This window comes from Fringilla coelebs (assembly GCF_963513975.1).
Source record: "Fringilla coelebs genome assembly, chromosome: 21".
NCBI lineage: Eukaryota > Metazoa > Chordata > Aves > Passeriformes > Fringillidae > Fringilla > Fringilla coelebs.
In genome coordinates this window covers 7,919,814-7,947,193 of record NC_140047.1, presented here as the reverse complement: position 1 = coordinate 7,947,193, position 27,380 = coordinate 7,919,814, and the positions used below count along the sequence as shown (strand labels likewise).

General features: G+C 48.8%; 2 protein-coding genes across 3 annotated transcripts in view; one reads left to right on the top strand and one right to left on the bottom strand.

Moving 5' to 3' along the window:
* Positions 1-622: 622 nt before the first annotated feature.
* Positions 623-11,223, top strand: FAM78A (family with sequence similarity 78 member A; the record flags this gene model as incomplete). The annotated part of the gene is given in 3 exon segments (XM_084219644.1): positions 623-667; positions 673-953; positions 8,334-11,223. Coding segments are annotated over 3 exon segments (855 nt in total). The 3' UTR covers positions 8,863-11,223.
* Positions 11,224-18,752: 7,529 nt separating this feature from the next.
* The window catches only part of NUP214 (nucleoporin 214), a 38,527-nt gene continuing 29,899 nt past the window's right edge, over positions 18,753-27,380 (bottom strand). For both annotated transcript variants that reach the window (XM_084219496.1, XM_084219497.1), the window contains exons 31-36: positions 26,789-26,945; positions 25,340-25,489; positions 23,929-24,100; positions 20,480-20,622; positions 19,632-19,656; positions 18,753-18,967 (exon numbers count right to left, since the gene is read on the bottom strand). In XM_084219496.1, the coding sequence (XP_084075622.1) occupies positions 18,934-18,967; positions 19,632-19,656; positions 20,480-20,622; positions 23,929-24,100; positions 25,340-25,489; positions 26,789-26,945 (681 nt within the window). In that variant the 3' untranslated portion in view covers positions 18,753-18,933. The remainder of the gene's footprint in view (positions 18,968-19,631; positions 19,657-20,479; positions 20,623-23,928; positions 24,101-25,339; positions 25,490-26,788; positions 26,946-27,380) is intronic.

Below are 27,380 nucleotides of genomic sequence, written 5' to 3'. Positions count from 1 at the left end.
ATTTCTAAGGGAAAGGAAAAAAAAAATTAATCCCCAAAGCCCAGGCATCGCTGGCGGAGGAGCCTCCAGAATCGGAGATTTGGCGACTTTTTGCATTTTCCAGCCGTCGTTTCTTTCTGTTATTATTGTAATTTTGTGCGAAAGGAAGTTATGAACAACTGCAAGTCAGGAAGTGGAAATCCACACCGGTTGTGACAAGCTGGGGCTAAAAACTATTTCATTATTTATATAGATGTGTCTATCAACATTCTGCTTTTCATCCAAAGAATAAAGGGAAATACCGGCTAGTCCTATGTTTGATGGTGAATGACAGACTGCATCTGAGCAAAGGAAGGACTAAATATATCAGCTAAGAACACCACCTTTATTTATTGAACTCAAGAGACTTTTTTTTAACCCAAAGACTGTTTGAGCAAGAGATTTAATGGGTCATTAAAAGGGGAAAAAAATTTTAAAGGCCCTTTTGCTTCTGAAGCGCAGCTAACCTCAAAAATAGAAGCAGTACTTGTAAGACAGATATTCGAATTAAGGCTTTACGTGATGAATTTTCTATCCTATGGATATCAGTTTTGAAATTACAAACCAAGAAGATCTGTAATTGATCTAGCACCAGACAATTTCAATGCCTAATATTCCCCAGGATTGCTGGAGTACCCTAGGAGCTGCGTCAGACTGTACTCGGGGTATGCCATGGGCTGTATTCAGAGTATTAGCTGCAAATCCAAAGTTTTCCGGGAAAGCATTTCAGTGATTGAAGTGAAAGCCTCCATCGACCCCATTCCCACCAGCATCGACGAGTCCTCCAGCGTGGTCCTGCGCTACCGCACCCCTCACTTCCGAGCCTCTGCGCAGGTGTTGGTGCCCCCTCTCCCCAAGAAGGAGACCTGGATCGTGGGCTGGATCCAGGCTTGCAGCCACATGGAATTTTACAATCACTACGGGGACCAGGGGATGTGAGTATTCCCGAGGGCGCGTGCGGGTGCGTTCGCCTGGCGGGCAGAGGGAGCGGCAGGACCGTGGCCTGCTTGGGGAACAGTGGGATAAGCCAAAAATTATAACCCATTTTTAAAATCCCAGACCCTCCGAAACTTAACAGGACTTTGCCGTGTGTTTAAAACACAGGAGAGCTTGTCCCTGCCCTTTTAAAGCAGTGGGTGTTCTTCTCCCCGAGTGGGAATTTGCCCAAGCCCCAACCAAACCCCACTTGTTCTGGTAGGAACCCAGAAGCAACACTTCCAGAGCTGCTCTTGGGCTGCACAGGAGATCCTGAAACCCTGGGAGCAGCCCTGCCACAGCAGACACCCTGCTTTGATAGGTGTTTGACACGAGTGCCTCTCCTGACCCCCAGCTCCTCTTGCCTGCATCCTTCCCCCTCCCAAAAGTGCCCCAGGGAGAGCCCAGGGCTGACACTTGTGGCACGGAGCCGTCCCTGGTGTGCTCTGCTGCTGCTGCTGCTGCTGCTGCTGCAGTGAGCCGTGGCTGGGAGCTCAGTAGCCCACCAGCTTTGGGAGCACATTGAACGTCACAGGAGGAATCCTGCTTGCTTTGCCCACAGTAGCAGGCAGCCCACGGGAAAGCACAAGCTGGATTTAACCCCTTGGTGGTTAAACCATCTGCATCACCTTGGAGCAGGATGTGAATTTCAGTTACCTTCCTTCCTGGGTAATGTGACAGGGAATACATGGGTGTATATGTGAGGTGGGAGGAATCCAGGGGCTGTTTGCACACCAGGAATCCCCGTGTTACTGGTCAGACAGTCATAGTGAGACAGGAATGAGTCAAATCAGAATGTCACCTCCCTGCCAAGAAAAGTCATCTCTCCCCAGTCCCCCACCAGCTTGTTCTCCAAACGTTGCAGGCTTTGGCCCACAGCTAAATCAGCCCCAGCACCTGATCCCCAAATGCCTGCACAGAACAGCAATTCTGCAGCTCACGGTGCTGGGCAGCACAGGTGCAGCCTCCTGGTGCAGCAGAAATGTGTCTGTCCAGCCACGGGGACAGAACCTGACCGTGCTGGCAGATGGGTCAGTGGCTGGAGCTGCTGATGCTGCCCATTCTCTGGGGATGGGGGAGGAAGGACGGGAAGGTCAGGTCTGAGAATCCTCTCCCTGCTCATCCCGAGTGCCCCGAGCCAGGGAGATGCTGGCTCAGCCCCTGAGGGTCAGTCTGGGCAGCTTAAAAAATCCCTGAATGAGGAGTGCTGGGGGAGGAGGGGGACACTGGAGAGCAGGACTGGCTGAACGCAGCGCCTTCCTGACAGCCTGAACATCTGCACGCACAGCCCGGCCCCTTCCCTTCCCTTCCCTTCCCTTCCCTTCCCTTCCCTTCCCTTCCCTTCCCTTCCCTTCCCTTCCCTTCCCTTCCCTTCCCTTCCCTTCCCTTCCCTTCCCTTCCCTTCCCTTCCCTTCCCTTCCCTTCCCTTCCCTCGGACCGGAGGGAAGGAGGAGCAGCCCCAGGGACAGGCTGCCCCCCTCCTGTCCCCGTGTCCCCTCTCTGCTCAAGCAGAAAGTTTCCTGAGAAGCAAACTGGTGCCTGGCAAACAGCAGCAGTGCAGGCAGGCTGATCATGATTTTAAAAGTATTTACAGCAGGCCCGAAATCTGTAGGCTTTCTTGGCTCCAACAGCATCTTTAGCAAGGACAATTTGTTGCTCAGATGTTCCCAATTGCAGCCTTTGGGATTTGCATGTGTAATTCTCAGGCTCATTTAGGAATCCTGTCTTTAGCCACCAGCTGCAAAGGAAAAATAGAAAAGACCACTTTATATAAGTACAGCTCAGATGCACTGAAATAGAGGGGACTGGGCACAGTGATGCTGCCAGTGCTGCTCTGGGCTGCAAACCTCAGTGTGGCCTTTTATTTCCCTGCACCTGAGTTGCCCTGTGTTTAAAACGAGGATTTGGTACAGCCTGCCCTTGCTGGAATGTTTTGGGACAAAAAAGAAAAGAGAGAAAAAAAAAAAGGAGTAGTAGGTGCTGCTGTTAAGTGGTAGAATTAAACACTGCAGCTATGTATGAGAGCTTTTAGCTAGAAAATCATGGAAACAAAGGTTTTTCCCTAGGAAGTTCACTGACATTTAACTGATCCCAAAAAAAAAAAAAAAAGAAAAGTTACCCAAACACAAGCAGGAATTGGTCTGTTCCTGCACTCTCTCTCTATAGACTCATTGCCATCTGAAGGCTATAAATAAAGGCATTTAGGAGGAAAGGCCTCTTCAATGCCCCTGGAACAGGGCTTGGAAGACCATTACAGAGAGAGAGAGAGGACACAAACCTGGGAGAAAGGATGGGCCAAGGCTTTACTGGTGTGACTCGATGTAATCCCAGTGACCTCCACAGAGCTGCATCGATTGATGCCAGCACAGCCCCAACTTTCCATGGTAGGGAGAGGCCACTGCCACATCCATGTTTTTTACCCCTGTGGTGACTGGCAAACAAAAACCCTGAAATAATCAAAAATCAGTCATCCAACCGAAGCATCGATACTTACAGCAGGGTTTGGATTAATTTTTCACTTCTCTGCTGGGAAGTTGTTAGCTGTGCATAAGCTGGCCATTACACTGAGGATGGAAACAGCTGAGAAATACTGGAGCAGATGGAGCTGTGCATAATGCTGCTATAGGGATGGGAGCTACAGAGGGGATAATTTAGACACGCACGTTTAAAGTGGCACTGACAATTTGGGGGCTAAATGCAGCATTTTTAAATTTAAAGGGAGAGAATTAGAGCTCAGCTAACACATAAGTGCTGGCATTACTTTATATGTGTCAGGAGATGAAAACCCCCAGTGTGAGGATGTGGATGTGCTCTCTGAGCCCTCTCTGTGCAGGACTGGGGCAAACTCCTGTGCACCCCATGGCTGGTACTGCTGCTCCTCCCATGCAGGATTTTACCCTTGTCCTTAGGGAAGGATCTGCTGTGCAGAGGGAGGAATCAGGATCAGGCCAGAGCTGTGACCTGAGCAGGAGCAGCTGGACCAGGTCCCTGCTGGCATTTCCTGGGGTGGCTGCTGGTTTCTGCACCTGGAGGAACCTGCATCAGCTCTGGGCCATGCTAGAATGGCATTATCCAGCCTCCTTCATCTCCATGGAGATGTGCAAGAAGCTGTGCAGATGGAGATATGCAAAAGAGAGAGATAAATAAATTGGAGTTGGAATATGATCAGCCAAGAATCTGGAGAAGTTTTCCTGTGGATGTTTCTCCCCCTGGAAGACTCGATGGGGCACTTGCATCCTTACATCATCACTCCATCTTCCCAGGCATCTCTCCCTGGTGAGATTAAATCTTCCATGCCCTGCAGCAGGGACATAATGAACTCATATTGTCAAGAGAATAAACCCCCAGTCCCCAGGAGGGAGGACACAATCAAAAAAACCACAAGGGCATCTTTTCCAAAGAAAGGGAAGGGAGGTCAGTTCACTGTGGGAATTTCCTCCTCTGGAGATTCAGAGGAAAAGGCTTTGGTGCCCTGCAGTGGCCCCTGGATCTCACCTGTGCTCTGAGCACCCACCCTAGCCCAGTTACATGGGTTGTCCAGCTGCTCTTGAGTCTGCCCCCTAAACCAGCAGCAATTGTTCCCTTTTCCCTAATGCCAGTTTTGTGCTAGTTTCACTCCCTGACCCCGCCACCAAACACTGCTGCTGCTTCAAGAGATGGGGCAGGAGCACACAGCTGCAGGGTGGGAGGAAGAGGGACCACAGCAGCACAGCTCTGTCAGCTGGGGAGCAACATCTTAAATTTCCTTCCTGTTCTTCACTCTAACCCTGCCTTGACTTGCCTGACATGCTGGAAAAGGTGAGAGAGGCACTGTAAAGGAGAATTTAAAATTAAGCAGCTCTGGCTATCAGGTTTTCTTTCTCTCAGTGAGTCCCCAGTGCAGGCCAGTGGTGGAGGGAGGCAGGAGCAGGGATGTGAAATCCTGAGACAGAGTTTCACTACACCCACACACAGCCCTGGTCCATGCAGCAAGCAGGGGCTGTGTCCCAGAGGGGCTGCTCTTATTTAGGGAGCCTGGAGAGGAAGGTGTTGGAAAGCAGAAGGTTGTGCAAGTCCATCTGGCCTGTGACTAATTAGGAGCTGGCTTTAAGCAATTAGAGCTGAGGTTGCAATAGTGCCTGGTGCCTGTCTGGAAAGGTTACCTGGATGCTCCACACTGCTGGGTGCCCAGGGCTGGAGGCTGCTGGGCTGGGTTTGCTGTCACTGCCCTGCTGGGCGCTGTGGGACAGACATCTGGGAGCTCAGGAAGAGCTGGGGGATTCATTCTATGTGACAGAAGAGGAAAAAAGTGTCTGAATGAGAACTGGGAAGCTAAAACCTACATAAAGCTGCTTGGCTGTCTGCAGCAGGGCTCTGCTGGTACCACAAGAAATAGCTCAAAGTTCCTTCTGGTAGCAAGAAGACATTTGTTAGGAGAGGTTTCTTGGCAGCTCCAGGCTCTGGTGGTGCCCACACTGGCTCAGGAGGTTTCAGAAGAAGCAGAAAAGGCCTGTCAGTGTTGTAAGGCAGAACCTCCTGATCTTGGAGCTGATCAGTGAACCCACGAAACCAGATAGCTTGGTTTCTTTTCATGCCTCCTTCCTGCTATTGTCAGCAAAGTGTTTACTGGGCACTTTCTGGTCTCTCCTTGGCTCGACACTACCAGAGAAAGATGCTGATGCAGCCAAAGATCATTCCACAGCATTCTTTCCAAAATCATCCAGTTGTTGGCATATTATTTAACATGGACACGCTCTGCAAGCAGAGGCTGCCAGCCTGGCTGGCACAGAGGCTTTGCTGGAGCATCAGGAGAGGGACAAGCACCAGCAGCAGGCACCATGCAGCCTCTGCTCTGCTCCAGTCATGGGATCATCATGAGGCCTCGTTTTTCTGCTTGTTCCAGGCAGAGCAGATGAAGCCTGATGGTTTTGAAACTCTGGGGTTAACCACACTGGCTAGAATTAGGCACAGCGTGCTCTCTGAAGAAACACAGGCTGGTGTCTCCTTCCCCATTCCTGCCCACGCCTTTCCTCAAGCTGGGTGTCCTCCTGGGCCACCCTGAGCCCAGCCACGCTCAGCTTTGTCCTGGGATGCTGCAGGCTCTGCAGGCACCATCCTGCTCAGGCCCTGACACAGCTCCACCCTCGTGCTCTTGTTTAAATCCTGGCCAAACCCCAAGAAGCTCCTGCAATTCTGTCCTGACCTGGGGCACTGGGAATGAAGATGGGGACAAGCAGATCTTAGAGGACCTGCATTTACTGAGCATACTCTGCCAGGTCCTCCTGCCATTCACCCAGCAGCTCTGAGCTGAGTGGGCTGGAGCAGCCCAGGAGGGTTCTCACCCTCTGTGGCGTCTCAGCTCCTGGTTTGGCACCTTGGTACCTGCAGAGATGCTGTGGCTGCACCACGCCTGTCACCTCAGAGTCAACCTCTGTCACATCTCAGCCCTGGGTGACAGCCAAGCTGAGTACAGCCACTGTCTGAATGGAAAGTAATCCTAAACCAGCAGCTGAAAGGGAGAGAAGAGCCCCCAGATGGGGTTTCGGAGCTGGGCTGTGCAGCTGGGAGGGGTGGGGGCTGCAGAGCACGACCTCCACTCATCCATCGGTGAGGGATGGGTCACCCAGCATCCCCTGAGCCTTCCCTGAGCCTGCCCTGAGCTTCCCAGAGCCTTCCCAGAGCCTGCCCTGAGCCTTTCCCTGCTCAGCTCTGCCTGAAGGGAGCGAGGGGTGGTGAGCCAGGATGACTCCGGTTTGCAGAGCAGAGCACATAAACATCTCTGCAGTGCACAAGGGTCCTGGCAGGACTGCTCAGGGATCTCCTTTTGGCTGCCTTCACTAAAAATTTTCTTCCAGGGAAAGGACTCCCTCTGCCTGCTGGCGATGAGCTCGGGAGGAAGGGATTGCTGCAGCTGCGGTGCCGTAGCTGACAGCAGCCTGTAAATCTGAGCAGGGAGATGTTGTGCTTGCATAACCCCGGCTCCTGCGGCTCAGAGCATCCCTGCCGCCCCCGGTCCTGCTGCTCAGAGCATCCCCTGGTCCTGCTGCTCCCGGCATCCCTGCAGCCCCCGGGGCACCCCACCTCCCGTCTCACACTTCCTCTCCCGCTGGAGAGGTGTTTGCCAGGACCCCCTGCTCGCATGAGAAAAAAGACAAATGAGACCTTTAAATCCCCCGTGGTATCCTCTAGCCAGAGACAGACACAGCTAAGTGCTGAACGATCCAGCGGGTACAAACATGGAGGCACTTCACGGTCATTAACTAATTAACAGTCAAAACAGCCTTATGAGAGAGTCACATCAGCTCTGGCCAGAGCAGCTCATCCCAGAGCTGTGTAAGAGCCAGCCAGGCCGACCAGTACCCCCAGCCACAGCCTCCTCTGCAATCAAGGGGCTATTTTAAGCTGCAGCACCAGACTTATGAAAGGCTTGGACAGTCACCCTGACCCTGACGAGCCTCAGGGCGTCCCCTCTGTGTCTCTCCAAGATAAATCATTTCCTATGTCCCAGCCTGCAGCAGGGAGCCACAAGGCTCGGGGGACTGGAGCACAGCCAGTCCTTTGGCAGGGTCAGGTGCAAACACCACTGCTGCTGCCACCCAGTCCCTTCTGCCACCTTCATGGCTGGGACATCATCCCTGGGTGGTGAGGAGTGCTGATTCATGACCAAGAGGGAGAAGGCACACGAGAGGCACCTCTGCCCGCCTGGTTTTTAGAAGATTGTCCTTAAAACAGCTGCTGTGCACCGAGCAAGTGATCTGTGGTTGTGCCATCTCAGAGCAAACATCCAACCCTTCTTCTGAGACGTTTACAGCAGTTTGCCTCTATTGGCAAATCTAATCTGAAAAATTAAATTGGAAGCTAATGAAAAAACCCACTCCAAGTTGTGCATCAAGCAGTACAAGGTAGCAGGGGACTGTTGTCACTTCTATTCCTGCTGGCATCACTGACCTTTCTGTGCCTCTCGCAGGTGAGCGGCGTGGGCAGTTTTACAAGCAGCTCGACCTGGGGCTCTCTGATTACTGTAACACCATCCCCAGCCCAGAGCCTGGAGTGCAGCCCTCGAGCTGGGTCCTTCCAAGGGCTGCAGGAGGATGGGTTACACTTCCAGCACCAGGCAGACAGCAGGGAGGGACAGTGGCTCATCCAGAGAGAAATTTAGGGGCTGAACGGATTGAGAGCGGGCCTGACGAGAAGGATGCTTTTAATGGCAGGGATGAGCTCTTTGAGCAGGATGGCACAAATTCCAGTAAAAGCTGGAGAGGGAATGCATCCACAGCTCCTCCCTCTCCTTTCTAAAGTCCAGCATGTTTCTTAACTAATTAATTAATTCATTATCCATAATTTGCTATCGATCACGGCAGGTCAAGTTGGGAGCTTCCAGATCTACTGGACGGTAAAATCCAGGCCATCAGTGACTCAGACGGGGTGAACTATCCCTGGTATGGGAACACCACAGAAACCTGCACCATCGTGGGTCCCACCAAGAAGGAGTCCAAGTTCAACATCAGCATGAACGACAACTTCTACCCGAGCGTGACGTGGGCCGTGCCCGTCAGCGACAGCAACGTGGCCAAGCTCACCAGCATCCACCGGGATCAGAGCTTCACCACCTGGCTGGTGGCCACCAACACGGCCACCAACGAGATGGTGACCTTGCAGACTATCAAATGGCGCATGAGGCTGGGCATCGAGGTGAACCCCAGCAGGCCCCTGGGGCAGCGTGCCAAGCTGCAGGAGCCCTCTGCTCAAGAGCAGCCCCAGGTCCTCAGCAAGAATGAGCCAATACCACCCAGTGCCCTTGTCAAACCCAATGCCAATGATGCTCAGGTACTCATGTGGAGGCCAAAGGATGGACCGCCGCTCGTGGTGATACCCCCGAAACATCGATAATGCGCGCCTGGCGTCCCGGCAGCGACAGGGAGGGAACGAAACCCGAAGCAAAACAATCACTTAGGTATTAGGATACACACGTATAATCTGAGCAAAATCTAAATGCACTTTTTATTCATTCAACAAATGCAACCATTCTACCTGCTCCCATTGGGACGGATTTCACTGTGCTAAAGCTAAAGAGGAGACCTCGGACTGGGTCTGTCTCGTCACTGGATTCCTAAGGGAAGAAACCAACACTGATGTCTACCCTATAGCTTTTTTTTTTTTCTTCCCTACTTTAGTTCCTGTTTGAACTTCAGTCTCATTAGCTTGTCCTGAACTGCCCAGAACAATAAGAACATTTTATTTGGGATTTTAAGAATATTTTTTTTTCTTTTTGGTTGAGAATGAAACAAGTTCCTGGAGCAAAAAGTTGACTATTTAAGATAAGGTATTTTTTTTTTAAGCTGTAAGGTTCTGAGTTGCAAATCCAAGTCATGCGGCCTTATGTAGACTTTGCTTTGCATTGCCAAACTTTTGCCTTAAAGCTATGTTTGAAAAAAAAAAAAAAACCAACAAAAACACCACCAGGCAGAATGTCCTTTCTACAGAATTCTGGAGAAAAAGTTTTGGAACAAGGACTAGATTGTCAGCATGGCATAGGCTGATGGATAAAAAAGGGCATGAAATTGGAAGAAGCAAGAAAATCTTCCTCTTTTTAAAACCTGGAACAAGGAAGCACGGAAATAATCTCAGTTTCAAAGCAATGCAAATAACAACCCTGCTGTCGGATGGCTCTCGAGGGGGAGCTCCCAGGCCACCTCCCTTTGCAGGAGGGCTTGGCAGCTCCTGGTGCTGCTCACCCGTGCTGGCCTCAGCCTCCCACTAGCAGTTCAACAGGGAATAACCTCACAGCTGGAATTGTGGCCCTGGGAGTCAACACCACTCAAGGGGGCATGTCCCAGTGGGTTTGTCTTTAGGACACACAGATGTTTTCCCAGCTAGCCCACAGCCTCACCTTCTGGTGTGCCTGCTGCTGTCGGGTGAAGCTCCGTGGCCCCGTTTGCTGTGAAATCCCAGTGATGGGGCTGTACAAAGAGTGGGGTGTCAAAAGGATCCTTCTGAAGTCACTGGAGACACACAGGTGTCAGAGAGGGCAGATCTCACCCACCCAGCCTACCCAGCAAGATCTGTAGTTCAGGAGCAGCCACGTCTGAAAATAACAGGGACCCACTCCCGGCAAACACAGCGAGAGCTGAGGAAAACTCTTCCTTCTGTGGTAACCAATCACACTGGGATTCACAGATCATTTTCTTCCCAATGACCTCATGATCTACCTGGCTGTCAGGAGCGAGGTACAGGCAGGGCCATGGCACTGTCCCTGTCTGTCATGGCACAAACATCCACTGTAGCAAAGGGAAACGCTCGAGAAGGTGCAGGCAGGGCAGCCCCTGAGCCCTGGGTGTGGATCCTCAGTGAGGAAGGAGCATTTGGAGGAGGAGGTGAAACCTGTAGCTTTTAATAAGGACCAGATGGCTGCTGAGATAACCAGATGCTCCTCTGCAGAGGAGGATGAGGCAGAAGAGCCTTTTGAATGGGAGGGACGGGTTTGCAGGCAGAGGAAGTTCTGTGGTAGAGGTGGCATCTGGAGGCCAGGGCACAGGATGGGGTTGGAGGAGCTGCCCTGCTCCAGCACATGGCCTGAGGCAGATTGCTTCCCTCTGCAGCTCCTTCCCCCAGAAAATATTTCTTCCTCCTACTAACAACTTGCCTCAAGAGCTGGGACTAAGGAGAGTTCTGCATGCCAGGTACAAGCCTGGCCCTGCTGAGCTGGTCTGAACAGGTCTCACAACCCCACACACGCTGCTCAAAAGGCTCTCCCCTCGGAGAGGCACCAATTAGCTGCTATTCCTACCCCCATCTTCCACACAGGACGTTACCAGCAAGAAATTCTCCTTCCTCACTTCTCCACAGCCACACCACCTCCTTTGGCAGCAGGTTCAACACCAACCCCTGCCTGGGGAATGCACACCCAGGAGTTGTGTCCCCCACCGAGACAGCCTCAAACCAGCAAACAAGGATCCTGGGGCTCTGCAGCCATTCCCCTGCCTCCAGGGGAGCCCACCCTCCCCACCCACTGGCTTTCAGAGATGCTCCTTTCCCGGGCACAGCTCTGAGGTGGGAAGTCCGGCTTGCCAACGACTGGACTGGATCAAACCCAAATCCACAAGCCAAAGGGTGCCTCAGTCTCAGCTTTGGGACTATAAAGGATGAAGCTAGGGAGACTTGGACTTGCACAGTCACTCTCTGTACTAAACTCCGTTTTCTTACCTGGATTCAGAGCCAACTATAGCTCCACTGGCACAGCCCTTTGGGACTTGTCTGTATTTTCTCCGAGGCAATACATGCAGAAGAGGACAAACTGTGAGCTGTGGGTGAATAGCTGATCATGCTCTCATGCATCTTGGCTGCTGCTGAGTCCCATGGGTGGGAGCAGAAGGGGGATTTGTGTTTGGTATTCACTTTGTCTCCAGGTGCTGAGTACTTAGAGTTCTCACTGATGTCAGCCTGGGTCGAAGGAATCGGACCCAGTTGTCTTAATTAGCTGCACAAAGAAATTCCAAGGAAAGATTTCTTCTCAGTCACCAAAAACCACATTCAGGGAACACCTACGTCCTTTTCCACTTAGCTTTGTGTTGGACTTTGTCTCCCAGTGCATTAAGCAAATCTAGTTCCTCCTATTCCCTCTACCTGGTGGACTGGATACATCCATGCAATTTGATAGTAACCTCCTGGCTAATTTGCCCTGTTGCACTGAACGGACCCAGCTGAGCAGTAAATACAAAATTCAGATTTCACTCTGGGGTCGGCTTTGCATGGACTTCTCCCTTCCCAAAGAATGCCTTTATCCCGTGCCTAGGTCGAAACGTGCCCCTCCACCTCCATCTGCATCCCCAGACACGGCAGAGAGAGTGATGCTGCCTCTTTGGAGATTTCATGCATTGTGATTAAAAGAGATGTTTTTCCAATGCTGCTTCATTACAAAACTGATGGGGACAGATTGTCTATAACAGGAAGGATGGCTGGAAGTGACAGGGGCTCTAAGACACCGCTGTTGCTAAGGCTGGTGGTTACAACAGGGATTGATTGACAGGGTTCCAGTGGGGACTTAAATGTCTGGGGACCCAGGGCAGAGTGACAAATGAGCAGAGGGGAATCAAGCTCCTTCTCTGGCAGCTTTTTGCAGAACCAGGAATACACAAAGGATACACTGGGAAGGTGTTGGGGCACCGACACGGCGTGCAGGGGTGAACGTGAGCGTGTCTGTGCCTCACCCTTCCCACCAGTGATGCTCTCAGCTCTTTATAGACCCAAACCCCCACAGGGGCTCAGAGTGCAGCCTGGCCATCCTGTCACAGCCCTGCCGTGGTCCAGGGTGGGCAGCAGCCCTGGCCCAGACCCTCACCTGCACCCAGGGGCTGCTGAGCGCAGCCAAGGCGCCGAGTGGGTCAGGGACCTCGTGGTTCTCCTTCCCTACCCTTGACACCGAGATGAGCGTGGGAGGAGAGGGGCAGCCCCTCGGGGAGTCAGCACAGACCCTCAGCAGCCTTGGGGAGGGGTAGAGACCTGTCGAGCCGGCGCCAGGCTGGGTCCAGCCCAGGGGGAAGGCGAGGCACCGCCGTCCCCCCTGCCCTGGCTCCCGGCGCAGCAATAAGAATCGTCCTTGGTCTTGCAGAGATACTGTGAAAACAAAACCAAGATGTACCGAGTCTGGACACTTACAGAGATGTAAAATACAAAACCCTGCTTTTATAACAGAGAAATAAAGTGAAATTTTCAAACGCGTCTGCCTGGAGTCATTTGGGCGGTGGCTGTTTTTAAACAAATAGCTTTGTGCTCACGTTTGGAGGCAGCGATAAATACCCTATCTACCACCAGTTCTCTCTGTGCCAGCTCTTGGGCTGCAGCAGGCAGAGCCAGGAGGGTTCTGGTGAAAATCACCAGCCAACGTCCTGCATTTTTCATCACCACGGGCGGCGGGAGCTGGGCTGCTCGGCGCAGGCAGCGGCTGAACTTCAGCACGCTTCGGTTTCCTGACACTGCTGGCTGATCTAGCAAAACCCCTGGAAATACCACAGCTGGAGAGAGGCAGCAGCACAGAGCCCTGGGCAGGGGAGAGGGTGAAAGCTGCTGCTGTGACTGGTTTTCAAACACCACCTGTACTCATTGCATTATTCCCTGCCCACCCCCGAAAATTTTCACATTGAGGGTTTGTTTGCTTTCCAGTAAAGGAAAGAACTGACATGAGTTCTAGAGAGCAGGGGGTGCCTGGCCAAGCAGCCAGCACAGCTCCACTGCTGATCTCTTAAATCCACAGGGCCCCACTGGCACCTTCCAGCTCCTCCTGCCACAGCCTGACCCCGCTGCAGGCTCCTGTCCATCCCAAGCAAGACACAGGTTTCTCCTTTTCACATTTTTTGGTCTTTGAGAAGTTTTGCTGGTTTCTGATCCAGCTGGCAAAGCAGCATCCAAGCTTCTCCAAAAAGCAGCAGAGCAAAGACCTGCTGTGGTATCAGTGCTGTGGCAGTGACACAAGTGCAGGTGGGGAGGAGGAGGAAGGAAACTCCCAGCTCGAGCGAAGGAATGTGCAGGGATGGAGCTTGAGCAGGGGAGAGGACAGATTCTGAGTGGGATTCCTTGCCACAGTGGAAACACTCCAGCCTCATCTGTTGATAGCAGGTTAAATTTAGATGTCCCAGTTTTGGAGGGAGGGAGGGAGGGGTGGGGAGGGGACGCAGCCAACTCACAGCTGCTTTGGTGAGATCCTGGAAAAGCCAAAAGCTCCAGGACACTTCTCCCTGCACAGGGAGACTGGAAAAGCCCCTGTGGGGGATGAGGAGAGCACAGGGAGTCATGAGCTGCTGAGCCCAGCACAGCCCAGGTGATGCTGGAGCTCTGTTCTGGTGCTTCAGAGCTAACACCAATCCTTGACTGCAGCACATCTCAAACTTTGCCTTTCTACAAGTTCTGTCCCTTGGTTTTGTGATTTTCTAAACTCAGTTTTAAGCAGACTGAGGCAACAGTTCCTTCATTTGAAGAAACCCTCTGACCTCCACAGTTCCTTCTTGAAACTCTGCAGGGACTTTCCTCTGCTGATGCAAATCAGGTTTTGTTCCCTATTTCTTCTCTCACATCTCCTTAAGCTGTTGATGTGCAGCAGCTGCAAATACTCCTTTCATTCGTTCATGTTTTCAAGTTTTAAAGCAAAACATTTTTAGCAATGCCCTGAAGAACCTTGAAGCACCTATGAAAAACCAAATAAAAATACAGTGCCATGAATTGACACATAATTGTGACAGCTCCTGAAACAACCTGCACTGAGATTCTCGGGGCTACCTTTAGTACCTTTTGTAAATTGGTCCCCACAAAAGCTTTTTGTTGTAGAGTCCTGGAAAAAAAGATTTCCCTGTGAGGGTGGTGAGGCCCTGCCACAGGGTGCCCCATGCCTGGAAGTGTCCAGAGCCAGGCTGGACAGGGTTCGGAGCAATCTGGGACAGTGGGAGGTGTGGAAGGGGGTGGAATGAGATGGGCTTTAAGGTCCCTTTCCCACCAAACCATTCCATGATTCTGTGAAGAACCCAAACATGGGAGAGCAGCACAGGAGAGTCAGCTCTGACTCAACCACGATTCGTAACTTTGGGGTTGCCCCAAATCCAGGAGAGCAGCACTGGAGACTCAGCTCTGACTCAACCATGATTCATGACTTTGGAGTTGTCCCACATTTCCCTTTCACCTCTGCACCTGCAGAGAGGTTCTGTGAGGAGCCCTGAGTGCAGTGTGGTGGTGTGGAGGGGCTCACTGCTGCTGTCCATGCTGGGATGGGGCTGTGAGGAGGCAGAACTGCAGAGCACTGGAGCCCCAGCACTTGAGCTTATCTCCTGTCAGGGAACACACGAGTCCCAGACAGGCCCTGGCAGCACAGAGCCTGCAGGAGATAAGGGCAGGCAGGAGAAGCCCTGGCTCTGCAGCAGGGGACAGACACACACTGGCAGAGGAGGAGCTCTGTGACCTGCTGGGAGCTGCAGGAAAAGGAGGTGGGGATGGGGAATGTGCTGAGAGTGACCACAGAGCCCCTGGAGAGCTGAGCCCACAGATGTGTGGGTGTGCAGAGCTGAAGATGTGCTGACACATCCAAGCTCGTCCCTGGGAGAGGAAGAGTCGTGGAGGCACAAAGGTTGGGAAAGACCTCCAAGGTGATGGAGTCCAACCTGTGACCAAACAGCCCTGTGCCAATGAAACCAAAATACTGAGTGCCTGTTCTCCATGGCTGCCAGAGCCTCACAGAGAGGGGGGACAGGGATGGACTCACTGCTGACCCAGAGCTGCTCATCCCTGTGAGCCACAGCTGCCTCCTCCCAGCCCCTGGGGCTCCACACGACATTTATCTAGGAACAAAACTTTCCCTGGCACTCCCAGGCTCACTCATGCCAAAGCCTCATGCAGGATTATTTTTCCTTGTAAGCAAAGCTGGCAGCAATGCACGAGGGACACATGAAAACTAAGAAGGGATAAATAAAATGTCATTTCAGCCTCCAAGCCTGGACATGTACACAGCTGAGGGGAGAAGGGTGTATTCTGCTATAGGGTGTATCCCCTATAATTCTTCCCTGCTGGCAGGGACAGAGAGCAGTGCCCTGATTGCTGGGCAAAGGGCTGGCAGCAGAGGTGGTGCCACCACCTGCCTTCCCCAGCCTCACTCCCTGCTCCCAGCATCTGGAGCAAGGGAATGTCCTGCAGCACTTTTCCAACCTCCACCACCTCTCACAAGGACCCCTGTGAGACTGACAGGACTGAGCACACCACAGCAGCTCCCTGTAGGGGCTGAGCAGCCCTTCCTGCTCAGGGTCTGGTTCCTCCCACTGCCAGGATGTTGGGCAGGGACACATCAGCTCTGCCCCTGGCAGGAGGGTGGCTGTGAGGGACAGGCAAGCCAAGGGGTGTGAGCCAGCAGCACAGGATGAACTCCAGCCCTGCCATCCCTTCCCAGCCCAACAACAGCAGGATGCCACTGGCATTTGTCCTCTGGTCACCTCCACACTGTGGCACAGAAGGGCCAAGGGAATGATGTCCTTCCCTTCCCAGGAGATAGAAACAGACAGAGGGACATGGCCAAGACCACACTTTGAAATACCAAGCATTATACAGCAAAAGCCTTTCAAACGTGAGATTTAAGTAATTAATTTTTCTATCTCTGTGACAAAGCTATGGTTTGGCCTTATTTTTCCAGAAAAAAAAAAAAGCTTTTTTCTTTGTTGCTCTTTTAGCCTTCAAGGAAGCAGAAATCCCTGGTTTGGCCTCTCCACGGGTTTGGGGAGATCCTTTTTGTGCCTGAGGCTCCCCTCTTCCCCCCACAGTGACCCCAGCTCTGTGCTCTGTCACAGCAGAGCCCTTCCAGCACTTGGCTTCCCACCACCCTGAGGCCAGTGTAGTCTCAGGGGAGGGGAAAATATGTGCTTTCATTAGAAATAATTAAGACTTTGCCTTTGATAAAAACCTTGGAAGATTTCTGCTCATATAAAGAGCAGGAAAAAAAAAGGCACAGAAGGCAAAGCTCCTCTAGATCAGTGGAGTGAGGGCTGCTGCCTATCCAAGGATTAACCAGCATGGACAACTACTGAGTGAGACTCCAAACCTGGTTAGTCCTTGAATTCTTCCCCCAGGACTACCAAGCCTGGGGTTTTCTGTGTTAGCAGCTTTCCTCTTTGGTGGATGTCCACCCACAGAGCACTGGACAGAAGCCTCATGACCAGAGGCCACTTAGCACAGGTGACACAGCCTGTGACAGCCTCTGGCAGCCACCAAGCCACTGCCACACACACTTACCAACTCCTTGAGTCATCTAATGAAAATGCAGATTTTCCAGAGCAGACTCTGCTGGGTTTTGTGCATATTCCTGTGGGCTCGTGGTCACGATCAGCCTGAGCTGCTCAGCTCCTCCAGCAGCTGCTATGGAAACAGGGAGCAGCACCTGCTTCTCAAGGGCAGATAGTTCAGGGGGCTGGGCTGTTTCAGCCACAATTTGGGAACAATTGCAAGAAAATGTTCAGTCAGGGTCTGGGGTAGTTCTAAAGGCACTTCACTTGGCAGGAGTTAAACAGGTACCAAGCAGCAGGGCAGGGACACCCCCCAACTGCTCCCATCATTCCAAAAGAGAAACTTTAAATGGCTCAGCCTGCCAACACCACATTCTTACCAAGCCAGTCTTCTCCATAGCAAGAGGCTTCTGAGCTATCTGGGGGAGCACAGCTGATATGGCCTCTGAGGAGGTGTCACATGCCACAGCGAGGGGAGATTAATGCAAAGAATTTAAGGTCAATGGTTTGGGCCAGCTGCTATTTATAAAGAGGAAAGAAAGCACAACAGCAGTGTCACCTCTCGGCCTTAAGAAATGTCTTGTCTAGGAGAACACACTGGGAAGGGCATGCTTCAATCCAGCTTCAGCTTTTCTTCACCTCCAGACCAGCCAGTCTGGGAGTATTCCCTCTGTCCCAGTGCTGTGGTCCCTGGATCACTACAACTCTCCCTCTTCCCCCAAAGGGACTGGGAGGTTACACCCAAATCCCAAAAGTGCTGCCTCTAACACGACCCATGGCACACCAGGGTGTGAAATCCAGGGCACATGGAAAAGCCTGGAGCCCATGGCCCTGCAAAGCCTCTCCACAGCTAAAAACGAGCCCTCCTGGCACACTGAATTGTCCACAGCTCTTCATTTTTAAAGGAAACCTGCCTAACATTGTTCCCAGGTGTAGAGACAGGAAGGACACCTGGCTCAGCAAGGACAGGAGTCAGGAAAACATTTTTAGGCTGATTTGAAAAAAAAAAACCAACTTCTTCAGGAACTGTTGAAAAATATAAGTAGTTTGTCATGGATATGAAAACAAGAAGTTACCAATTATTTACAATTCCCAAAAATGATCACATGTCCACCAAGCCAGAAAATGTCACCTGTATCATGTGATAGAAAAGCAAAAAAGAAACAATAAAATGTTTCTGCTGAAAACAGAAAATGCTGAACTCCCCAAAACATCCTAACAGGACCAAGGAGAAAACTCCATCCAATCTGCTAACACAGGAGCTGCTATTTCAAACATGTTATCCACAGAGCAACAAAACCTGATTGCATCATTTGGATGTTTCATAGAGGTCTGATGCATCAAACAGAAAAAGAGTTTGGCCAGAAGACTTCAAGGCATTCTTTAAAAAAATTGTTCAGTATGTTCAAGTGTCAACACATGAGAATTTCACAAATGAAATTGGCTAAAGCCAAAAGCTACAGGAAAAAACACAATCTCATCTCTGTTAGGAAAAAAAAAAAGTATCTAACAGTAGACTCCAACAACCAAATCCAAAAAAAGCAAAATCACTAATGGCTCTAGATGGAGGTCATGTGTCTGCTTCCAGGGCCAGAAGTTTTCCCCAGAACCTGAGTTCCAATTTTTGAGTTCTGTAAGATTTACAGAAAGGTAAAAATAGGAGAGCTTTTACTTCCCACCTCTTGCTGAATGTTACTGCCATGGGAACGTGCTCTGCACGCTGCCAGCTTCTTCCCAGATAATTTCCTATTTCTCCACTAAGCCTCTGGCTCACACATGACTCAGTTTCAGCACTTCACTGAGATAAGCATGTGCCCCATCCTAGACTTAAAATTAGCAGGGCAAACCTCAGCCCCTTCTTCAGAGCCTGGGATAATCAGGCATTCTATTAATGAAAAATGTGCTGGTTTATGTCAGGAACCAACTGGAGCTACTCCTTTGTAGGCAAGGGATGGACAAGAAAAAGCTGAGCTCAGCACACATCCATCTCCTCTTGATGCAGGGAGATAACAAACCCTTCCACCACAGAAAACATCAAGCCAGATAAAATAGTTTAATATAGAGCAAGAGCAAGTATTGCATAAAAATAAGCAAAATCTTTTTCTTTAAAAAAAAAAAAAGTCTGAGAACTCGTATTTAGAAGAAAAGCTGGTTGGGTATCAATCATGTGGGTGACTCATGAATGCAGGAGCTACAGGAAGAGTTCAGGATGTCCCTAGCTTCTCCATCCACTAAATCCAGAGGAAGATCTGTGGAGCAAGATAAAAAGAAAACCACAGCAATGAGTGCTAGAGCCTCCCTCAGGCAGCATTAATTCAGCAGATCTCTCAATCAAACCTCCAGTCTCCCTAGTACCAGGAGCTTTTTATGAGAACACAAAAGTATTTCCAGCCTCTTTTACCTGAGCCTGCAGCAACACACACTGACTAGATATAATTGTGCTTATTCTAGAGCCTGCCATCTGCAGAGATCCATGTTCTCTCTATCTGACAGGGAAACAAAGTTTAAGAAACTTGCTGGAAGGGATCCAGCCAGGGAGAGGCAGAGCAGATGACAGAGTTAACCTTTAACTGTAAATCATCATCTCACTTCAGCCACAAAAGTACCAATTTATTTCTTTCCTTGGTTTCAACCTGATAAATGGAGCAGACTCCTGATTCACACACATCATGTCCCTGAGAGGTGGAGAAGGAACATGATCCAAGTGGAAATTTTCTCTTAAGAGACAGGTAAACCTCACTGGAAAGCTCACATCCAGAGCCTGGACTGTGGCCTCTGCAGCATCACCAAAATGGAAACCAGAACTAGTATTTAAATGCTATTTTCAGAGTTTGCTCCTGTAAATCATTCCACTCTTTATTCTGATTCAATTCCTATTTTTAAGGAAGAATTAAGACACAAAATGGTACTTACGTGTTAGGTGATCCAAAACCAAACCCTGAAAGAAAAGCAAGATAGAAAAATAGTTGGTAAAAGGGAAAGTGAATGCTTAGGATTTGTAGTAAATGTCCCTTCCCACACAGAGATTGAAAAATATTTCTTTCCTGCCTTAGGCCAGGAAAAAAGCGATGGGCAAACAATGAAAGTCAAATCTCCATCTACAAGAGAAGTGACTTGCCTGCCTCCTAAGAGAGCTTGGCTTTCACTGCTCATCAGCCAGGTCATTCATTAGCAGCCCTGCAGACAATGTGCCTGGTTTGCTGCTCTCTCTCTCTGAGCTGCTTTCTGGAGGAGGTTTGTGCTTAATGCAGGCCCCTGGTGTCAGGCAGCCACCAGGGAACGTGGCCTTGCACGGGCTCTGCTCTGAGCCCTGCCTAAATCACTGTGGCTTCACTGAACTGCAGCACAAAAACATTTGGCTGTTGGTGTTCCAGCTCAATTTCTCAGTGCACATTCCTCTAACACTAAGCACTAACAGCACAGATACCCGAGCACGTGGTGCTGAAGAAATATTCCTTATTTCTCAGTATTATCCTTTGAGGAGAAAGAGCAACTGCAGAAAAAGGAGTGAAAAGCAATAATCAGATGAGGTGTGCAGAGCAGTATTGATGTGCTGCCATTGCACCCAGCAGATCAGTGATGGAATTAGGAGCTGAAGGCTGAGAAGGTGCTGTACCCCACCCTGCACCTCAATTCTCCTGGACATGCTGCCTTCCCTACAGCACCTGGCAGATTTTTGGCAGGGAGCTGAGGATTCCCACCCAATTTTCAGGGAAAACCAGAGACATGGGGGCTGTTAGGGTGATTTTAGCCTCTCCTACCTCCTCCACCTGTCCCAAAAGCTGAGAATCCACTGCTTTGTGTGCCAAAGCCTGTGCCCTGCTGGGACAGGGAGCCAAAGGTGGGTGTGTTCTGGTTTGCCAAGGTGCCAAACGACGCCGTGTTGTTACTGGTACCACCAAACCTGCAGGTTTTAAAGAGAAAATCTGAGTTTGCAAACATCTTCTCACTTACACTGGAAGTTTGTCCCCTACCCATGATAACAGTGCACCCCTTAAATGAGGATACATCCAAAGGTGGGACCAGTGTTATGAATATTTGTTCATTTTGGAAAGAGATTCCTGCTTTGGGAGAGTACTGTACATAGCAAGGTCAGTTCAGCTCCCTTTCTTGACACACACCAGGCAAATATGTTCAGGCTTACACACAGGGTATGTTTTCAAGTGCTTGGAAATGCCAACTCCAGCCATCAAATAGACTTTTAATTCACCCCTGTGTGTGATTCTCACCAAAAGCACAGCATTGCTTCACAAACAGGGCAGCAAACACAGAATTGGTATGAGCTGCTCAAAGCCAGAGCACAAAGCAGAGCCCAGATAAAGAACCCAGATTCCCAAATTTCAGAGGGTACCTTCCCCACTGCCCAGAAATCTGCAGATTTCTCAGTTCCTTTCTCTCCCCAGCCCATTCTGAACCACACAAGGTTTCAGTGCTTCCCTGAAGATCTGCACCAGCCTGGCACTTCTCCCCACCACCTCTAACTAATCACTTCCCTAATTGCCTTTGGGGATTGAAATGAGAAACACTTTTATATAAGGAAATGTGTCTTTCTCCACCCACTCTGTCCAACCAGGCAGCACAAAGCTCTTGGTGTGACACAGTAATGAGACCATGACATGCAGTGTTTCTCTGCCCTTCCTTCCATTCTGAACCTAAGAAATGTTCTCAAAGAATGACCTTCAAATTTAACTTAAACTGGGCAAAATGCAGACACAAGACTTCCAAATGACAAGCTCTGCTAAAGCTCTGCAAGTGCACAACAATCCTAAACCCAGCAGCAGCCTGAGCAGAACTGGACATGTCCCAGTGTGCCAGCTCTGCAAGGCTGTGCCTCACACAAACTCCTGTCATTTCTCACTTAAAACACAACCTGACAGCATGTTAACCCACCTCTCCATCCATCCACATCCAGGAGACTTTAAAAAACCCAAAACACAGACCTACATCAAAAGCTATCTCTCCAGACAAAAGACAGCTCTTGTAGCAATGTGACAAGCAATTCACCTGGCAAAGGACATCACCTCTCCTCTCCCAGACACTGCCAAGTGTGCACACTGCTTCCACAGACAGCAGCAGACACCAGGGGCAGTTCAGTGACTCTGCATCTCTGGTCCTGCTCTGGCTTCTCACCTCTGTACTTGCAGGCAACACTCAGAACCACAAATGTGCTTTTCTCAGGAAAAGCAGAACAGATTTTTTTTTAGTTTTTTAAAAAGAAGCAAGATTGGGTGATGTGTTTAGAACAAGAGGTTTTAGAGTGCTCCATCTTCTCAGGACCATGCTACACCACAAATCCTGTCTATCTTGTGTAAGGAAGAGGTGAAAATAGTGACAAGAAAACTTGTGGTTCAAACTGCTCCTTTCAGCTGCAACAAGAGGCCTGTTGGAAAGGCTGCACACAGAAACAGCTTAATATGGACAGATTTCTTTCCAGGCACACAAAAGACATGAAATGCAGCCATTGCCTGGTAACAATTTAATCCAACCTATCTTGGCCAGATTTTCAGGTCTTTTGTAAAGCTGCTGTGCAAAACACAACTGAGATGCACTTGAGGTTAGTTTATAAAAGCAAAACATTATTTGCCCACCAACAGTTGGAACTGCAGGCTCTGAAGAAGTGTAGTGGTTTCTATTTCTGACACCCCCATAATTTATTGAGTGATGCAGATTTTTCAGAATTGAAGCAGTATGAATCACATGTATTTAAGTCAGCAGAGTATTCTCAGGAACTGGGAACTAATACAACACCATGTACTTGCAAGTATCTTCTTTGGAATTGGGATTTTTAAAGTTTCACTTCAGGAGAAAGGCAAAAAGGAAGTCCTGCACAGATGCTACATTATACTGCAGAATTAAACTATTGGTCAACATTTTGTGGTGAGATTTGGATTTCTGTAAACCTGCCTGGGAATTTTGCACACTCTTTTAAAGTTTTAAAAATCAACATCCTCAGGGAACTCTGAAAATATCAGACTGAGTCTGTACCTTTCTAGTAGAGAAAAATTTGTCAAAGCTTCCCACAAGTGAAGTCACTGAATTATCTTTCTTGAGTCTGCAGACTGCTTATGCAAGACCTCTTCTCCATCAACATGCTGCTTGTTCTGAATCCCATTTTATCTTTAAGCTCTCCATGTTGTCACTAAGCAAATCCAGTCTCAGTACAAAATCCTTCAGCACAATGGCTGGATGTTGGAACTCAACAAACTAGCAGTTGATTTAAGCTAAGTCATCCCTACAAACACATCCTCCTTTTAAGATTTAATTAAGCTGTCTGTATTTTCACCCTTTCCAAAGGGACTCCTCAAGCTGCTGCACATTCTGGACAGCAGGAGCACCTGGCTGAAGCCTGCCCCAGCTCAAGGGTACCTGCCACACCTCACAGGAATTAACAAGTCACACTTCTGGATGCTCCCCTGTGCCTTCCATAAAGGCAGTTCCTCCTGAAACCAGACAGAGAGACAAACACTTGTGAAATACATAAACACCAAGACTGGGGAGACATCCGGTTTCCTCTCCTCACTGGAAGTTTTTCACTTTTTAACTGGCTCTGTTCAGTCTGACTGTAACTGCAGCACAATGCTGAAGAACTGCATTTGCTGCCTCCTGCAGAAGCTGCTTGGCAAGGTTTAGAATTTTGTATTTGCTGAACAAAGCAAGGAATGATGTGCTGTCTGCTCTGGTGCCAAGCACAGGTTTAGGGGGGATACAGGAACAGGTAAAAACAATCAGGAAGGGATAAATATAAAGAGCTCTGAGAGCACAGACTGTTACAAGTGCCTCATCCCACAGGTCAGAGAACAGCCTGAATTCTCATTAGCATCCCTAGCCCAAATAAAACCAGAGGATAAAGTGTCTGGACAGAGTAACAGGTAACAATAATTGTTATTTTCTGTGCTAGGCATAGTTTGTAGTCCTAGATTTGCACTCATTAAAGGCACACAGAGAAAACACCCCTGCATTTCCTCACACAGTTACAAGCTGACATCTCTAAAGCTAAAGATTCAACACAGGAGTCACCAGCATTAAAATGATCACGGACATCCTTTGGGGTGCGAGTTTTAGTTTTACCCCTTAATATTTTTGTCTTTTAAATAAACAAACCAAGGACACTTTGAGCTTACCAGTCAGTGACAGAACATATTCCTCATGTCAAAGCAGAGGTAACCAAGCATCCCCTCATCATGCAAGAAGGCTGTTCTCCCTGGCTTACCCAAATCCTCCAGCGCTGGCTGCTGCCGTCCCCTCGCCGAACACTTTGCCTCCCGTTGAGCCCAGAGGGCTTGAAAAGGTTGGGGCTGAACCGAATGCTGGCACCCCTCCAAACCCAGGGGATCCCCCAAAAGTGGGAGGGCTGCCAAACACTGGAGCAGCACCGAAGCCACCTGAGCAAAACAGAGGCAAAAAAGGGGACAGGAATATCACATAAACAATAAGGCAGAGAGAGAAAACAAAGAGCAGCTTTGCAGGTAGATAATGGGGTGTTCCTCCTATCATATGGACACCAATTTACAGAACTAATTCCAGTCTGCAGGGTGCTTTGTTGCAAGAGATATGGGTAAGAGAAGTGCCTGAATGCATGAAAGAAAACTGCAACTGGCAAGTCTCCCCCATCTCTTTAAGATCAGAGAGTAGATGCAAACTTGGGTTTTAAGTGCTTCAGGGACGCAAAGATTCAGGAGGTAGGGTGTGATTTAATTCTGGTTTAAGTGGTGGAAACTAAAATAGAAAGATTAAATGCCAGGTCAGTGGAACTGCCTGCAGGGAATCGAGAACTTATCTCTGCTCTTGGCAATTTCTGTTCAGGGGTTAGTTGCCTCCTGCAGCTCTGAATGGATTTCTACCCAGATTATTTCTTTCTATGTTCATCTGCTGATATTATTGGCCTGTTTCACTGCAGAACATGAAGGACACCTGCTCTTTTATTTGACCAGGGATGAGGACGGGATACCACTGCACCTTTTAATACCCAGGGTGAAATTCCAGTCCATGCCAAGGTAATGGATACTGTTTGGCTGTAAACACAAAAGGTCTGGAAAAAAAAATAAATGCTAGGCCTGAATTATTTAAATGCAGATCAGATATTTTGTTACCTCTATCTCTAGGAAGTTAAGAGCATTTATCCCAGAGGCTGAAGCTTTGGTCAGCAAACACTCTCTTTAGCAACATATATTAACGTTTCACTTTCCTTTTTCCACTATTTTAAATAATGAAATGGGGATAAAAGAGGTTACAAAACCCAGAGTGAAGTTTGTAAAATGCAATTCCAAGGAAGTATCTAAAATAGGAAAAATGTATTCAGTTCCATGTGCTGTACTCTTGACTTTACAGAACATAAGACCAGAACTAAATTACACAGCTCCCAGCTCTTAAATTGCCAAGGGGATTTTTGGAATGAACACCTGAGGATGTGGTGTACTGGATGCTGCAAAAGAGAGAGTAAAATTCTGCCCTGGACCCACCAGTTAAAGCTCCATTCACTCAGCCATTAGTTATTTCTCATTTCTTGTTCAGAGACAATTCTTGTCTATGCACTGAGTGCAGGCTGTGGACAGCCAAGTGGAAGAACAGCAAGTATCTCCCAGACAGGGAGGGCTGTCCTAGTGGGTGCATTCCCAAAGTACCTGCTTTGTTTGGACTGGAGAACCCAAAGCCTTGGGAGGCCACACTTCCACCACCAGAGCTGAAAGTGCCCGTGGGCTTCTGCTCTCCAAAGGAGGAGCTGCCAAAGCCAAAAGTCTTTGCTCCGCTGTTTCCAAATAAGCTCGAAGAATCTGGGGAGATGGAGAATATTTATAAACAGCCAATACTCAGAGCAGACAATATTCTACACTGCACTTCATTAGCTGAAGGAGGAGAAAGGAAAATGACTTTTCTTTCCACAAGCCCCAAGCACACAATGAACCTCACACTGAAAATAACACAGGAAGAAGCCAAGTTTTCCCTAATTCCTACAGGACTTTGTAGCTACACCAAGATCCATTCTAGATTTGATAGACCACTAACAACCCTTTATTGCTGCAATCTAGTAAATCACCAGGAGGGATGATTTGTTTAGATGCATCCTGTGCCCCAGTCAGTAAAAGACAATTCCTCAAGTGAGAAATCCCAGCAGACTCCCCAGACAACACAAATATCAGCAAACCACAAATTAAAGGTTCTCAGCTGTTTTGGCAATGCTCAGTATTTCTACACAAGATTATCTAACAGGACCTTAAAGTAGGAGCAAAACTTCTCCAGCCTTACTGAGAAACAACTCATTTTTTTAATCCTTCATAAGCCTACAGGGAGATTTTGCATCTAGAGGCAGGACACAGAACAACCAAAGCTTTCCTCCGGTGAAACATCTGTTTTGTTTCATCATAAAGCCCAGAATTGCATTAAATGATTAAATTAGCAAGGTTAGAAAACTGACCTCAACCATTAATCCCAATGGATCATTAAAGATGTAATAAAATAAATGGATTTTCTCTCTTAAGGCTTGAAGTGCTACTTCTAACCACTTGCAGCACTAATTTTACAACTTTCCTTTGTTTTCCAACTTCCATGTTCAGCCACTGCTTCCCCTTCTTTGTGCTTTCTACCTGCCTATCCATATGTCACAGCAAATTCTGATAAAGTACCTTGCATGGGCTGCATAAAGATATAAATTTTTAGGCAGAGGTTCACAAAAATTCTCTCCCCCACATATTGATTCTTTGCAATTTTTACAGTCTTAGGGCAATGAGAGATGATCAAAGCTTTCTAACTTCCAACCAAGTTGGAGGCAGAAATTCAGTGACAAGAATTTTGAGTATTTCCTTTTAAGGAAGGATTTGGACAAGAATTCTTTACAGAATATAGATATTATTCACACTTGCACCTGCTTGTTTGTTTCAATGGCTTCCCTATTTGTTTTCCTTAAACCTAGAAGAAAAATTCTGGATTACACATCACACATACTCTGGTTACTCCCTCAAAGCCTTTCATATTAACACAGAATTTACTCAAAAACAATCAGCAGAAAAGCAGATGGGCTCACAAAAGCAGATGGAAATCACAGCACATTTTGTATTCTTGTTTTGTTCACTTACTCTGGGAAGCTGCAGATCCAAATCCTCCACTGGAGGAACTGAAGGGATTCTTATTGGCTGCATCCTGGCTTGGCTTTCCTCCCAAACCACTGAAGAAGCCTCCACCTCTCCCACCACTTCCAGCTCCAAACAAGCTTCCACTGGAAGAAGATGGCTGCTAGAACACAGAAAGGACAAAAAAGGGATTTTAAGCAAAGTCAAAGCAGCACATGTTCCCCCCAAGGCTGCTCTGCCTGGGCCTTTTCTCTGGATGTCTGAAGGGGCTGACAAACCAGCCAGCAATCACCTTCCAAAATGGAATGCCATGAAATTTTATTTAAGTCTGTCTTAAATCTTGTCCACAGCACAGAATAATGCCTTTGAGACTTGCCCTACACTTGCCCTACTTTCCACTTAGCATGGAATAAAGGCAGGAGACTTACTGCATCTATCTTATCTTGCATGTGATAAAATGTTTGTGTCTCCATGCCCCCTGGAGTATTCATGCAGATGCTGCTTTGGTGCTTACCACAATAGCAAATATCTCCAGTACACACTGGGACACATTTTATTTAACATATCAAACTGTATTTTAAAAAAAATATACCAGAAA